At 34.4% G+C, this 15,599-nt stretch overlaps 1 protein-coding gene across 1 annotated transcript; it reads left to right on the plus strand.

The window, feature by feature from the left end:
* Positions 1-7,200: 7,200 nt before the first annotated feature.
* LOC110030408 (oligopeptide transporter 1-like) lies at positions 7,201-13,819 on the plus strand. The gene is given in 8 exon segments (XM_020733106.1): positions 7,201-7,292; positions 9,275-9,714; positions 10,292-10,301; positions 10,304-10,388; positions 10,493-11,065; positions 11,582-11,846; positions 11,944-12,126; positions 13,086-13,819. Coding segments are annotated over 8 exon segments (2,250 nt in total). The 5' UTR covers positions 7,201-7,222; the 3' UTR covers positions 13,710-13,819.
* Positions 13,820-15,599: the final 1,780 nt, after the last annotated feature.

A 15,599-nucleotide genomic window follows, 5' to 3' on the forward strand; every position in this document is an offset into this window, starting at 1 on the left:
GAATCTGAACTATGCATACATTACTACAAAACACATAAAATAAAAATAAACACACAAACAAGAACTTTATATAAAAAGTACACTACAATATTACTATAATAAATCTAAAAGTTTAAATAAGACTTTATAAAAATATAGAAATTTTGCTTTTTAAAAATTTCCTTAAAAATCTTGTAATTATCCCTAACAACGGCGCCAAAAACTTGATTCCGATTCTCTTTATAGATGTCAAATGCGAGGTATGTGATTATATGTTTAATTTCCTTAATAATGATTCATACTTTGCATCAAAGCCAAAAACTTGATCCCAAACAAAAACTAGGTTAATTTTTCACTATGAAACAAATAAGAATACAATTATAATATTTAAATATGGGATACTACGCAATTATATGTATCATTATCAAGTAATATATGTCTTTTTTATTAAGCCTCGAATAACGAATCCATATGGATAAATAACAATATGCAACTTACAAAACAAGAGAAATTATATAACAAAATTTTACTTAACAAAATTTATTACTTAAACTCCAGATGCTATAATAGGAATGAAAATTTTATTCTTTTTGTAATTTCTTATAATTGAAAATAAAGTAAGTAACTAATTAAGTTAACTAAATACTTACAAGATCAAGGCAATATAAATAAAATATTTTTTTTCCTTATCATAAATCAATAACAAGTATATAAATTTTGTTGTGAAAGTATTCTAATTGTGTTGTGTCAAATAGGAGCAATAATATTTTTTACCCTTACTAAAGAAACTATAAATAACATTGGATAATCTATAGTTTGAATAGTCTTGAATACAGGTTAGGTAGAGAAGATACTAGCTCTCACTCTAGAGTTCCCTCTTCTCCCTCCACCTAGGGGCTAACATCTTGTATCAAAACCTAAAACTATAAATCAAATTGGGGGATTTAGCCTGTTACTCTAAAGTTTTCTAATTCTACACTCTTCAAAGTTTATTTCCCTATTTATATGCACTCAACCCCATGAACAACATTTTCATCCATGAAATCAAATGTGACTCTTATCATTTGTTGGCTGAAACAATACCATATCAGATCTTACATGTTCTTTATCTTTGTGACTACATTTGGTTTTAATTTAGATTTCTTACTTATTTATATGATCTTATTTATATGATTTCTACCTTCAAACTTAAGTGTGGTTGTATTTTCTCTATGAATTTTGAGTAATTTTATTTATTTTTTTCCTTAAAATAATAAGTGATTAAGTATTGGATGGAAGATCTGTGAAGTATTAATCTTTAATGTTGGAATAATTTGTGATGATTTTTAACCTTGTACTTTATTTACTTCTTGATTTGGTCAATTAAGATGTTAATACTAGATGTTAATACTCATTGTGAGAACATGTAAGATCTGTAATGATATTATCTCAATCAATTATTCAGCCAACTCATGGTAAGAATCACATAAGATTGTATGGATGCAAATGTAATTCTTATGGATGAGTGCAAATAAATAGAAAAATAATTTTTGAAGGGTGTAGAGTTAGAGAAATTTAGAGTGACAGGCTAAAGTATTTAATTTGGTTCATAGGTTTAGGTTTTGATACGAGTTGTTAGCCCCCAGGTGGAGGGAGAAGAGGAAACTATAGAGTGAGTGCTAGTATCTTCCATTCCTAACCCATCTTTAAGGCTATTCAAACTTTAAATTAATCAATGTTCTTTATAGCATTTTTAGTAAGGGTAAAGAATATTATTGCTCCTATTTGACACAATACAAATTGAATACTTCCCAACATAATTCTTATATTTGTTATTGATTCATGATAAAGAAATTTTTTTTATATATTGCCTTTGTTTTTTATATATTGCCTTCATCTCACAAATATCTTGTTAAATTTAGTTAATTGTTTATTTAGAAATTTTTTTTATATATTGCCTTCATCTTACAAATATCTTGTTAAATTTAGTTAATTGTTTATTTTATTTTCAATTATAAAAAATTACCAAAAATAATTGAACTTTCATTCTTATTATAGCATCTATAATTTGAGTAAGAATATTTTGCAAAGTAGAATTTGTTATATAATTTCTTCTGATTTATGTAAATATTGAAATTCTCTCTGTGGGTTCGATATTTGGGGCGTAATCAAAAAGTTTTATATTACTTGATAACGATATACTTGTGTAGTATCTCATATTTAAATATAATGATTGAATTCTTATTTGCTTTGAAATCCAATCTTTGGTGTTGTTGCAAAGTAAGAAATATAAGTAAGAAAAAATTAAAAATATAACTACATACGTCGTAGAACGGTTACATACGTCGTAGTACGGTCATATAAGATAGGGATCAATCTTCAACTTCCTCTGCTTCAGAGATAGCTTCAGCCTTTCCTCGACCATCGTGACCCTTCGCTTCAATTTTTCTATCCACAAGCCATCCCTCTCAATCTTTCTTTTGTCCCGATCCAAAAGAACTCCCAGAAAATTTAAGGCCTCCCATACAAGAACATGATAATGATAAATTTTCTAATACATATCTTATATGTCCATCGTTCTCAGGTGCTTTGTAAAGGCAGGAAGGTCAACGAGTATTCTACATTCAAAGGTGTAAAAGGATACTGCTTGGTATCCCTATCAAGAAAAGCGTAATGACCGCTCATCCAAAGCCCAGCCCCTCAATCATGAGAGAATGGTCACTCATATGGAATTCCTCCTTATGGAGGAGGAGGCAACTCCCTTTCCTTAGATGAAGATTACCCTCTACCCTTTCAACATCTCCTGGTTATCTTTCTCACTAGATCTCTATCAAGATTGGATGAAAAGAGTGACTTGCCTCTGCTTGATATTGCAAATCCACGATTGAAGGATGGGCTGGAGAAGCTCCAAAATTTGATACACCATGAGACTCGAGGACATCCTTGCCACTCTTTTTAGATAATGCCAAAATAATATAAATGCATACTCATATGTATAAGCAACTAAAATGAGAAAAATATGTTTACCTTTGGTTCCTTCTTCAGTCAATCCAGAGGAGGCAGACCAACCCTCACCTCTTCAAAGCGAGGAAAGATCACTTTTTTCTTGATGTTTCTTTGAAGTTTCCCTCTTCTAGACGGACTACTCATTGGCCACTTCCTGAGCGTCAAATGGCACCCACATCCGTTTGATTATGGTCTCGCCGCCGTCGGGTCAAAGCATACGCTCTATCACTTCTAGATCGAGGTATTGAAATAACGCGAGAAGTTAACCCTCAATCGGTGCTCTATGATCTTTGAGATTGCCCAAAAGTTTCTTTACTTTCCTTGCCTTACTTTCTACTGGAACAGTGTCGATCACTCAACCATTAGCACAAGATCCCAACATGAATTTTTCTTACCAATCTTTTATCCTATTCTAAAAACCCACTAGATGGATCATGGAACCGGCGTCAAATTGAACATAGCCGCGTCAGTAAATTTGAAAGAAGAAGAAATGGTTGAACAATTTGAGTGACTAAGGGATCTTCACCATTCAGCTAAGAAGGATGAAATTTATGGGAGTTGGGAAGACCTTAGGGAGGAACAACCCCATAGCACCCAAAAATCAATCAAATTTCCTTACAAAGCGGCAAGCAAAGACCCGTTTTGAACTACTCTTTATAGAAAATCAAATACGGAGAGAAATCACCCGTCACCTGCTCATGGCTAGTGGTCGGTCGAAGTTGGATAGTTGGGTCATAAACATAAAGCCTTTAAATCTCCCTCACTTTTGTTGCAAAGAGAATCGAGACTTCCGAGGCTGAAATCAACCCAAATGATTCTTGGGAGTATTTTCAGGCCATACAATTTGTAACAGCACAAAAAGAGAGGGAAGAAGACGAAGAATAAGGAGGAGTAAAGAATCACAACCAAATAAATGCTACAATGCCCTATACCACGCACGCATGTACGCGTGCGCGTGCGCGCACACACACACACACATACATACATATATATGTCACATTAGCATGAAAAAATGAAACGCCACCGACAAGACTGGTGTGAAAAGAACTGCATAGTACTCGAAGAGAAGCAATCATTACCAAAAATAGAAAATTGACATTTTATTTATTTATCTATTTACAAAAGAATAGAGCATTACACCACACCCTCCCATACAACTAAGAGAGAAAAAACATAACTTTGCGGTCGTTTGCAGCATCATCCGAGACAAACCCCCGTTGACGCAACCACTCCTATATAAACTCACTACCCAGCTTAAAGAGGTCATTTTGACCATCTATCAGCTTGGCAGCAAAACCCTCTCTAATAACTGATAGCTCCTGACACATTCGAGTCATCTCCCTATGATCAGTCAGCATCTCCCCTCGAAAAATAGTAAGTTCATCACAAAGTGAGGCGACTTCTCTCTCTATCCAATTGACTTGCTCCAAGGCCTCAACAACTCCATCATCATTATCTTCCGGAGGTAGTACTATGAGATGAAGAAATCGCTCCACCATTTCAGTCAAGCGGTGCACCAAAAAGTTGGCATACATCTGCCACCTTTTTGTTGTCGTGTCGGGAGGAACTTGGCCGCCCACACTCCTACTTCAGCTTGAGGGAGGATTCTGCCTTACTCTCTATGCCACATCATCCGACTCTATGGCCCTGCTCCACGGTCCTCTATTCCAAAGCAACCTGCTACTCAATATTCGCTCCCCTCTCCCTGACTTGATCCACAGAGACCACATCGCTTTCAGGGTCGGTGTCATGTCTGAGGAAGTAGAAATAATATTCAATGCTCCTACAACTGCAAAAGGAATAATAAAAGCATGATTCAAACTACATACACAAAACTCAACACCATTCAGAAGTGGTGTAAAAGATGAAGTCCTCACTAGTCTTCTCCAGACCTCCACCCACAGAGGAAATGCCACCTATTTGTGACTGAGGTTGATTCCCAGCTTCAAAGAGCGCCTTCTCAACTTCCTAGGGATTACATATTCCACGCAACAGTCTGAAAGGACATTCAACCCCTTCAGGCAAGAGTAACTGCTTCAATGGGTGTCAATGTGACTGAGGTTGATTCCCAGCTTCAAAGAGCACCTTCTCAACTTCCTAGGGATTCCATATTCCACACAACAGTCTGAAAGGACATTCATCCCCTTCAGGCAAGAGTAACTGCTTCAATGGGTGTCCCGAAAGAAGATCGTCGGTTTGCTTTCTAACCTCCTTCTTAGCTCTCCACTATGATTGACCTATAGAGAAACTTGAAGACCCAGTTCGATCTTCATTTGCCCTTGAACGTGACCCCTGCACAATTATCTTCTTACTAAAATCTCTCACGGAAGCCTTGTGTGTCGATTTTCGCTTTGCGTCGAGTTAGCGAGCCTTCACTTACATATCACTCATTGCTTTGAAGATGGTGCTATTGTCGCCTGATGGCACTCCCTCTCCAAACATCACAACAGCCACAAAAAAGAAGAGATAGAAGAAAAGAAAAAAGAAGAAAAGAAAAAGATGCAAACCCTCCTTGCCCTAGAGCCTATTTATAATGGTTCGGGCATGGAAATCTAGGGAAGTCCTTTATTACATAATAATGTCATTTGACTATTTCATGCATGTTAAAAAGATTCTCCCGTCCTTGTGTACTGCGAAACAATCGTGGAACAAAAGAATCAAGGAACTAAATATGTACATATTTAAATATGTCAGCACAAATCTTAATGCAGATGAACAACTCAGTAAGATGATACTGATGATCGGGCATAGTTGTTGATGAATGACTTGAGCTTGATGTTGGCAAGGGAGACGTCTTATTCGAGCGGTCAGTGAAACATGGAAGGAGATTTTCCACAGTGCGGGGATCAACCCTCAAGATGATCGACAGGAGACTCTCTACTGATTAGATATCGATCAAGTCAAGGCTCACCTGAGGTTCGACAAACTCTTACTGATCGAATCAATTCCTCGATCTTATAACCCTATAATTACAAAAAAAAATCTCTCTAAAAAGTCAATGATGAGAGGACCAATATATACTTTTGTAATACTAGGACCAATGTCTATAAATAAGTAGTTCATATCATGAATAAAAGCTATACTCTCTCTCTTTCTCTTTCTAATCACGTCCTAGCAGAATCTTTTATTCCTTCGTCATTTTTCTCGGACACTTTTCGATTCAACTATTGGTAATAATTTTATGACAGCTAATCTTAGTTTCTATTTGTGACTTTTTTTTCTTAGTTTAGGAAGCCCTTCATTAGATAACTTCCAACATTGTTATCATATTATCCATCAAATTTATTAGATGCGACAAACACCTCATTTGGTACGTTCAATTTGTTAACATAATATTTTCAGTCAATGTGACCCTTAAAATAGAATATTCTATCATTGTCATTATCTTAATCACCTCAATTGTGGGTGGTTCAGCGTTGCCCACTTTTTAAAATATATGTATATATAAAAATTTATGATACAATATTTCAATGCATTTTTTATCCCCCCCCTCTTTTTAATTTTAATTCATTTATGTCTAAGAAATTACTAATTATGATAATATTCATGTAATGTATTCAAAATTATAATTATTTTCATTTTTTTTTATTTAATAATCGATACAAAATCATAAACTCACGGATACAAATATTTTCAAATCTCGATTCAAATCTATTAAAGATTCCAAATAGCTATAAATATCTCTTTTTTATTAATTTCTTAAAATAGATTATTCATATATATAATGAAAACAAAACATTAAGGAAGATTTCCCTTTATAACTCTTATACTTCAAAGTGTATATGCATGCCATTCTACTTATATATGAAAACATATATTGTCATATGAATGATTTTGATGGTATAAATGCAAGAAATAAAATTTAGGCATTAGAAATATAAATCCATAAAAATTGAGTGGCGTGCATGTAAATGCGCCATGCATGGGGACGTCTTTTCCGGCTTCCCGGCCACGTACGTGAATGAATGATGAATCTCTCTCCTGCTTCGCTGAAACCCTAAATCTCCTCCCGAGAAGCAGGAAAGGCCAGCCTTTTATCCCGAGAAATAAGAAACCGCCGCAAACCGCCGCTTTCTCCGATTTGCTTCCAAGCGGTTCAGGTCCACAGGAATATACCGCCATGGCTGATGCACACACACGTGGCTTGACATGATTGGTCGAGTTGTAACCGCCAAAAAATTGAAGCGATTATAAAATACGTCGTAGGGCTTCATGAAGCGATGCAGCCATAGAGAAAGGAAGAAAAGAAGAAAAATAGATGGGAGACTGCGTCGTCGGTCTCCCTCATCAGCCCTCGCTTGAACTTGATCCTGCAGAGGGATGGTTGGGTATGATTTCTTTTTTAACTTATTTCATTGTTGATGTTCTTGACCTGCAAAATTCTCAAATAAATGGTTGAATTCAGAATCCTATTTCTCCTTTCATTTTAGTTATAAATCATAATATCATCATCATCATCATCATCATGATATAAGATATGTAAGAAAAATAGTATTTAAAACATATGATCAATAATGATAAATTTCTAATAGAATTTCTATAATTTCTCCATTTTTGTAAAAAAAAAAAAAAATTTATTTAAAATATATGAATTTTAAATCTAACTATTGAGTTTGTCTAAACTTTTGTTATAAATTTTTTACATAAGATTTGTCTTTACATTTCATGGGAAGAAAAAAACATTGAGAGATTCACTTCCTTGAGTTATTGATCATGTAAACTGGGGAAGAATATACATAACACATCAAAATGATCTTGATTAAGGATAGTTCGTTCAAAGATGATCTGTGCATGATACAATCTCTCAATATAAAGTAAAGATGATTCGAAAAGATCATGTATGTACATTATCAAATCATAGTTTATAGATGTTTTATCGTAATTTGGGATGAGTGTTGTGTTTTTTTTTTTTTTTTTTGGCAGATTAAAATAAAATATGGTTCTTTTTTAAAAAAAGCTCAAAATATTTAAAAATAAATTAATTTATTTTAAAATATAAAATTGCATTGATATAAAATACACTAAATAAGTATATTTTAAGAATAAAAATATATAAAAAAAAAAATGAATCTCAAACATGACTCTAATCTTCAACCATAGTTTGTTTAGCATTCAATCATCTATTGAAATTTGTTTGTTGACGGTTTGATTATAAATTATAATATGGGTTGGTACGAAAGATGGTGCAATTACAATACTATCACATAACAAAGTATATTTTTTGTAACAAACATAATGGTTATAATGTAAGGAAGGATTATAAGAGAAAATCATATTGAGAGGAATATAAATACCCTACACAAATTGCTTAAATTGCAATCATCAAATTCAAAATGTGACCCAAACATTATACTGACGCTCAATAGATTGAATGAAATTAGCTATTGTCATAAAAATCACAAATTCAAATGAGTCTATATTATCCAAATTCAAGTATGATCAAACAAACTTAACAAAAAAAAATCACAATATCGGGCTCTGATTAAATCATTTTGATCCGTCTTTGATGACTATTCAATTAGTCTTAGCTTTTGATTGAACAATCATTTTGAACTATCTTTATTAAAGAACATTCAATCACATCAAATACAGCTTGATGAAAATCCGATCAAATACTTATGAAGGTTTGAAAATTACTCAATTATGGTATGAAGATAGTTTAAAGACTTGTTAATGATGAGGCTGACCGATCATTTATTCAGTCACATTTTATTCCATCATAATTTATTAATGGTTTGAAAATGAATGTGGGCGGACATACCATTAAAATTCTTGGTGGCAATAGAGTTTAGGGTTAAATATGTGAAACTTATTTTTTAAGCTTGAATGATAAATTGTTAAACACCACTAAACACAAAAAAATTAACATTTTTTACAAGCTGAATGTCAATTAAAATTGTGAAATTTGGATAATGTTATATGAAAAAAAAGTCATGAATCTCTTACGATCAAAGGCCGTGTAATTATTTAGCGAAGGTTTTGACTCAATTTATTACGAGATAGAGATATTTTGATCGGGAGAAATCTTTCAATCATTCTTTTTCCCAAAAAAATAAGTATTTGTTTGTTATTTTGTGTGTGAGATAAAAATATTATGTGATATTACGTGCAGACATCCCCAAAAAAATAAGTATTTGATACTTTAATTTTGTTATTTTGTGTGCGAGATAAAAATATTATGTGATATTACGTGCAGACATGTTAGATGCAAATTAGATGTGTATTGATGATATTGACATCAACGTTCACCCATGTGGGTGTAATGTATTTATTATGATAATTAAGACTAAAACCGCCTTTTAAATTCCAGTGGAAGAGAACGACCACCCAATTGAACAAGTTCGACTCACAGTAGACCCAATCGACAACCCTAATCTCCCCGTCCTCACCTTCCGAACATGGCTCATCGGATCCATCTCCTGCGTCATGCTATCTTTCGCCAACAAATTCTTCGGCTACAGAACCAATCAGCTCTACATCGGATCAGTCTGCGTTCAAATCGTCTCGCTCCCCGTCGGCAGATTCCTTGCCGCCTCTTTGCCGAAGAAGAACGTCAAGATTCCTTTCACTAACTGGTCTTTCTCGCTCAACCCCGGTCCATTCAATATGAAGGAGCATTGTCTCATCACCATTTTCGCCAACTCCGGTGCCGGCGGTGTCTATTCAATTCACATCGTCACCATTGTCAAGGCTTTCTATCAGAGAAATATCAATCCATTTGTTGCCTTCTTGTTGGCTCAAACCACGCAGGTGAGACCTTGCTTGAATGTTTTTTTGAGTTTGGAACATTAAAAAAAACAGGAGTGATGGAACATTTAAAATTATTAAGTTGTTTTTGGCAATTTTTGTTATTTAAAATGTGAGGAAGACTATCCTACAGTCATATTTTTTTTCTATTTTTTAATATCATATTATGTTGAGTAACTAAAAATAGCTATCTTGACATAATCTATATAAAAAAATGGTGACTTTTTAGTTACACACTATATAATCACATTTATTAAAAATGTCTGACTATAATGTAAAAAATATGAGTTTGTTTCTAGTTACTTTTATAGAACATAGTGTATGATTAGAATATTATATTTGGCCAAGCTTTAAAAAAATAAGATTAGTCTTTTTGACCCTCATTCTTGCCTAATTTGCACTTGCTTAGATATAACAATTAATGTAATATATAAAGATTAATTGTCTTGTGAAATATAAAGATCTTTCTTGCAAGGCATCAGTATATATATATATATACATTGACATCAACATGAGGATAAACTAAGCTAATTTCTTCAAAATAAGGAAGCTAATTTTTTTGAACATTTGATTCTTGCAGTTACTTGGTTATGCTGGGCTGGAATTTACAGAAAGTACTTGGTGGAATCTCCATATATGTGGTGGCCATCAAATCTAGTTCAAGTTTCCCTCTTCAAGTACTGACACAATTTAATTTCATCATCCTTCATCATTAATTTAGTATTGATTCGATAAATCCTCTCCCCCTTCTGCTAAAGTCAATAACCATTTCTTTTTTCAGAGCTCTGCATCAAAAAGAGAAGAGGAAGAAGGGAAGCCTGACAAGATTTCAATTCTTCATAGTAATTTTTGTGTTCAGCTTTGCATACTATGCCATTCCCGGCTATCTCTTCCCTGCCATCTCCACCGTCTCTGTCCTATGCTTGATATTCAAGAACTCCATCACCATGCAACAAATTGGATCAGGGATGAAAGGTCTTGGGATTGGCTCCTTCGGTCTTGATTGGTCGACGGTTGCTAGCTTTCTAGGTAGCCCCTTGGGAACGCCCGCAACTGCAATCTTTAACGTGATGGCGGGTTACTTCATTGTCGTGTACATTATGCTTCCATTTGCTTATTGGACCAACATATACAATGCAAAGCATTTTCCATTTATCTCATCCCATGTCTTTGACTCTTCCGGGCATCTATACAACACGACACGGATTATTGATAGCAGTACTTTCACATTGAACATCGAAGAACAAGAGAATTATAGCAAGATAAACATGAGTATTATGTTTGCGTTGACGTATGGTCTAGGATTTGCAACCCTGACATCATCGATCATGCATGTTGCTCTCCACAATGGAAAGTAAGAATCCGTTTGGAACAGCTTTCACTTTACTTTTCGTTTTTGATCGTCGCCTTATTTTTGTTTGGATAACTGATTTCTTGCTGCTTTTTAAAAATTTTTGTGGCAGAAGTTATTTTTTTTAACTCGACCTGTTAAAGTACGATAATTGTAAGCAGTATATCTGCAGTTTTGTAAGAAGTTTCTTAATTCACTACAACTTTATAAGCACATTCTTAAAAAGCTGCAACCACCCCAAACATACTTTAAGGATCCGTTTGGGGCAGCTTATAAGTGCGGGCGGCGTTTTGAAAACGCCGTCGTACTGTTTGGTTCGTCCGTTTTACCAGCTTATCAGAAATTGCATTTGGATTTTTACACTAAACGAGGGCCGCGGGTCGGCTCGCGGGCCGCTGAAACGCACAAGCTGCTCCAAACGGACCCTAAGTTAAGAAGACGAAGCACTGCACCGTGGAGTGGATGATTGCGAATATTTTATGGTAATGATTTTTCGTATTTTTAAATTTAACTTGTTAGGGATATTTGGAAGTCATGGCAGCAAACCAGAGATTCCTCGAAGGAGAAGAAAATAGATGTTCATGCTAAGTTGATGAGCAACTATGATGCTGTGCCCCAATATTGGTTCTATGCTCTCTTGATTTTGGTAATTCCTGTCTCAATTTTCACTTGTGTTGGATTTGGCGGCGCGTTGCAGCTTCCATGGTGGGGAATATTACTGGGTTGCGCAATGGCTTTGTTCTTCACATTACCTATCGGAGTTATTACAGCAACTACAAACCAGGCAGGTTCCTCACTAATACAACAACAACAACAACAACAAAGCCTTAATCCCACTACATGATTTCAACTTATTGTAACTTTTTTGTATTATTTAACAGCAACCGGGGCTCAATATTATCACAGAATACATCATTGGTCTTATGCTACCTGGAAAGCCCCTAGCAAATGTTACGTTCAAGACATATGGGTATATAAGCATGACTCAAGCACTCACATTTCTTAGTGATTTCAACCTGGGACATTATATGAAGATTCCTCCCAAATCTATGTTCGTCTCTCAGGTACCTTCTTTTCTGTGATGGGCCATTTACATGCATGCCATACAGTTCTTATGTATTTACATTTCTACACCTAAACTTTCATATTCACATACTTGACACTCTAATCTTTGTTATCACATCAAAAATATCACTACCTTCTACCTTTTTTTACAAGTGAAGTACACCTTCGCATGCATGGTTCATGACACCGAAATGTTATAAATGTAACCTTACGTGTTGGAAATGTAAATAATAAGAAATTATGTGTAACATGTTAATATTAAGCGCAGTTAATACCTTATACGGTTCATTCTTCTCTTGCATTTCAATTGCATTTTACTATATAGAAAATCTCTTCATGTAAAATGATACACTAATCTTCCAGATAAGCAGCAGTAAATCCATTACCTGGAATATATTTACGGCTGTCAAAGCGGCTCGTTGTTTGCGAACAGCTTGTGCTCGACTCGTTAAGAAGCTTGTGTTCGGCTCGTTAATTTCGTTCGATAAATTAATGAGCCGAACACGAACTAAGATGTGTTCATTCGTGTTCGGCTCGTTTTGGCTCGAAATACTACTCATCATGTGTATATATATATATATAAATAAGTATTTTAAAAAATTTAATTGACTACAAGGAGATTTATAATCAATTAAAATATTGATTAAGAAAATAGAATAAAAATTATTAAATTAGATTCAAATGATGTTTTAATATAAATAATAATTTTTAAATCTTGTTCAAATACTTATTGTCTTGTGTCTTATGGCTATATAATTAGGGTTGTTAAAATGACTCTTTGTTCGTGAACAGCAAATGAGCCGAACACGAACGTACTTTTTTGAGCTAGAAATATAAACGAGCCGAACAAGAACTGAGCATCGTTTACACCCCTAATCATAAAGACTTAATAGCAATTTATACTGTTCAGCCCACATTCCCTAATATCATTATATATTTGCTTTGAAAAACATCTCAGTTAGTAGGGACAGTGATAGCAGCCTCAGTCTACTTTGGAACAGCATGGTTTCTTCTCGAGTCAATTGAGAACATATGCGACACGGATAAACTTCCAGCCGACAGCCCATGGACATGCCCGGGCGACGACGTCTTCTACAACGCGTCCATCATATGGGGACTCGTCGGCCCGGTGCGAATGTTCGGAAAACTAGGTCTCTACTCTGCTTTGAACTACTTCTTCATTGCCGGCTTCTTGCTGCCCGTTCCTTTCTGGTGGCTTTCTCGTGCCTTCCCCAATCAGAAGCTGCTCAAGTATGTCCACATACCGGTCATTCTCGGAGGCGCCGGCGGCATCCCCCCCGCGCACACGGTTAACTATATCACGTGGGGCGCCGTGGGCATCTTCTTCAACTACTACATTTACAAGAAATACAAGGAATGGTGGGCGAGGCACACGTACGTGATGTCGGCCGCTCTGGATGCCGGCATTGCTTTCATGGGAGTTCTCATCTTTTTCTGCTTGCAGTACCATGACATCAGTGGAATAGATTGGGTGGGAGGGGAAGCAAGTGACTTCTGCCCACTTGCAGGTTGCCCTACTGCCCCAGGAGTGGTAGCCAAAGGATGCCCAGTAAAAGCATGATAGATGATTACTATTTCCTATTGATTTTATCTTATTTGGTGATAAGCTTTGCAAGGTTCATTGTTTTAGTAATCCCAAGTCATTGTACATATAGTTCTTCAGTTACTCTTTCTTTGTCTGATGAAAACTTATACATTCTTTGTATGTTAAGTTGAATTTTTAATTATAAAGTTGCAAGACCATGTGATTGTATTGCTGATATATCTATCTTGCAATGGCATTGGTGTTCTTTTGCCATTGATTTTGATTTTATTTTGGGGCATTTGCATCATACTACCAAATTTCTGTGTATTTGCATATTTAAGGCCTAGACTTTGTTTTTTTACATTTATTCCACTCAAATCTTTCACCGAAACTTTGCCTTTTTTTTTACATTTATTCCACTCAAATCTTTCACCGAACATTAAAAATATCATTATTTTAACTTTTGAAATGTGGAATACGAGCTTTTCACGAACAACGAGCCGTTTTGACAGCCCTGCTCTCAAATCATTTAATGGTAAGGTAGACTTTCAACTTGGAAATCTTATCTTAGTCTTGTTATACTGTAGTAAGGATGTGCATATGGAGAATGTTAGTTAACAACAATTATGTATTTTTCACCCATTTTTTTTCCGCTCCATGCAGTTAGCGCTATCAGAAATGAGTTCTTTTTGAATAGCTCATATTCGACTTAGTAGGTAGCTCGTGTTTTATTTGTTATTCGAACTAATGATCTGTACATTAATATTTTTTTGAGCTCTATTTAAAAATGAGAAAAACACGAATAAATTTTTGTTCGATCTTATTATGCTTATTCTGGCCCAAATTAATTAAATAATTAAATAAACAAGTTATTTTATACACGAGCTTATTAAGAACAAAAAAAAATAAAAATAAAATTGATGCTTCTATTATCATGTCCTGGGACTTCAAAATATATAGCATAAATACTTGGTTGGTGTAGTAATATTATTTTAGTGATTTGTAATTAATGTTAAAAATGTAAATTAAAAGGAAAAGCTCTTTTGATGTGATGCTATGCCTCGGCATATCATGTCGTCAAAGGCTTTTGTAGGTTTTAGAACTCCCCTTCACCACCTGTAGGAGGAGGAGCTTCTACAATCAATTCCTTGAAGTGAAATCATATCCATTATCATAGTTAAGAGTAAGGGCACCTCTTTAAATCATTTCCTAAAAAATAAATTTAGTTTTTTTTTTTTTACATTTTTAATCAAAATAAAATAAGATTGATATGTAATACTATGTTTATTTATTTTTAAAAACACTTAACTTTTAAGTGCTTTGAGCGTAGTTTAAAATACCGGATCGAGCCAGCCGGCTCAACCGATTCCCAGCGGTTGGTCCGATTCTACTTTGGGTAACAACTGGCACTGCATTCGACCGGCTATAACCGGTTCTAATCGCCAGTCCAATTGCAAAACTGACAAGCCAATCGTGGTTCGACCGAACCGCTTATTTATTTATTTTTTATTTTTTATTGGGTAATCTATGAATATTTATATTGCAAATTTTTAGTTACCAAGGATTTGAAATTTTATGGCTGAAAAGCTTAAATGCACACCACTCAGATTTTATCTATTTACATATCGAACACCTAAACCAGTATTTTTTATTAATATACTACTCAAGTAATTTTTAAAAATAATAAAAAAAATTTAGCATTTTCTTAATATATATAAAAAATAATATAAATAAATAAAATTATTTAATTATTTCGTGCTAAGCATGTCTACCACGAACGAAAAAACATTTATGTGTTATAAATTGAGCTAAAAAATATTTGTTTTATTTATTTATTATATTATTATTGCATTATTTAGGCCATATTTAATTAATTTTTATATTTATTATGTCATCTGGTTCGACCCCAGTTTAACCGCGGTCAAG

Source organism: Phalaenopsis equestris, unplaced genomic scaffold, assembly GCF_001263595.1.
Source record: "Phalaenopsis equestris unplaced genomic scaffold, ASM126359v1 Scaffold000715, whole genome shotgun sequence".
Taxonomy (NCBI): domain Eukaryota; kingdom Viridiplantae; phylum Streptophyta; class Magnoliopsida; order Asparagales; family Orchidaceae; genus Phalaenopsis; species Phalaenopsis equestris.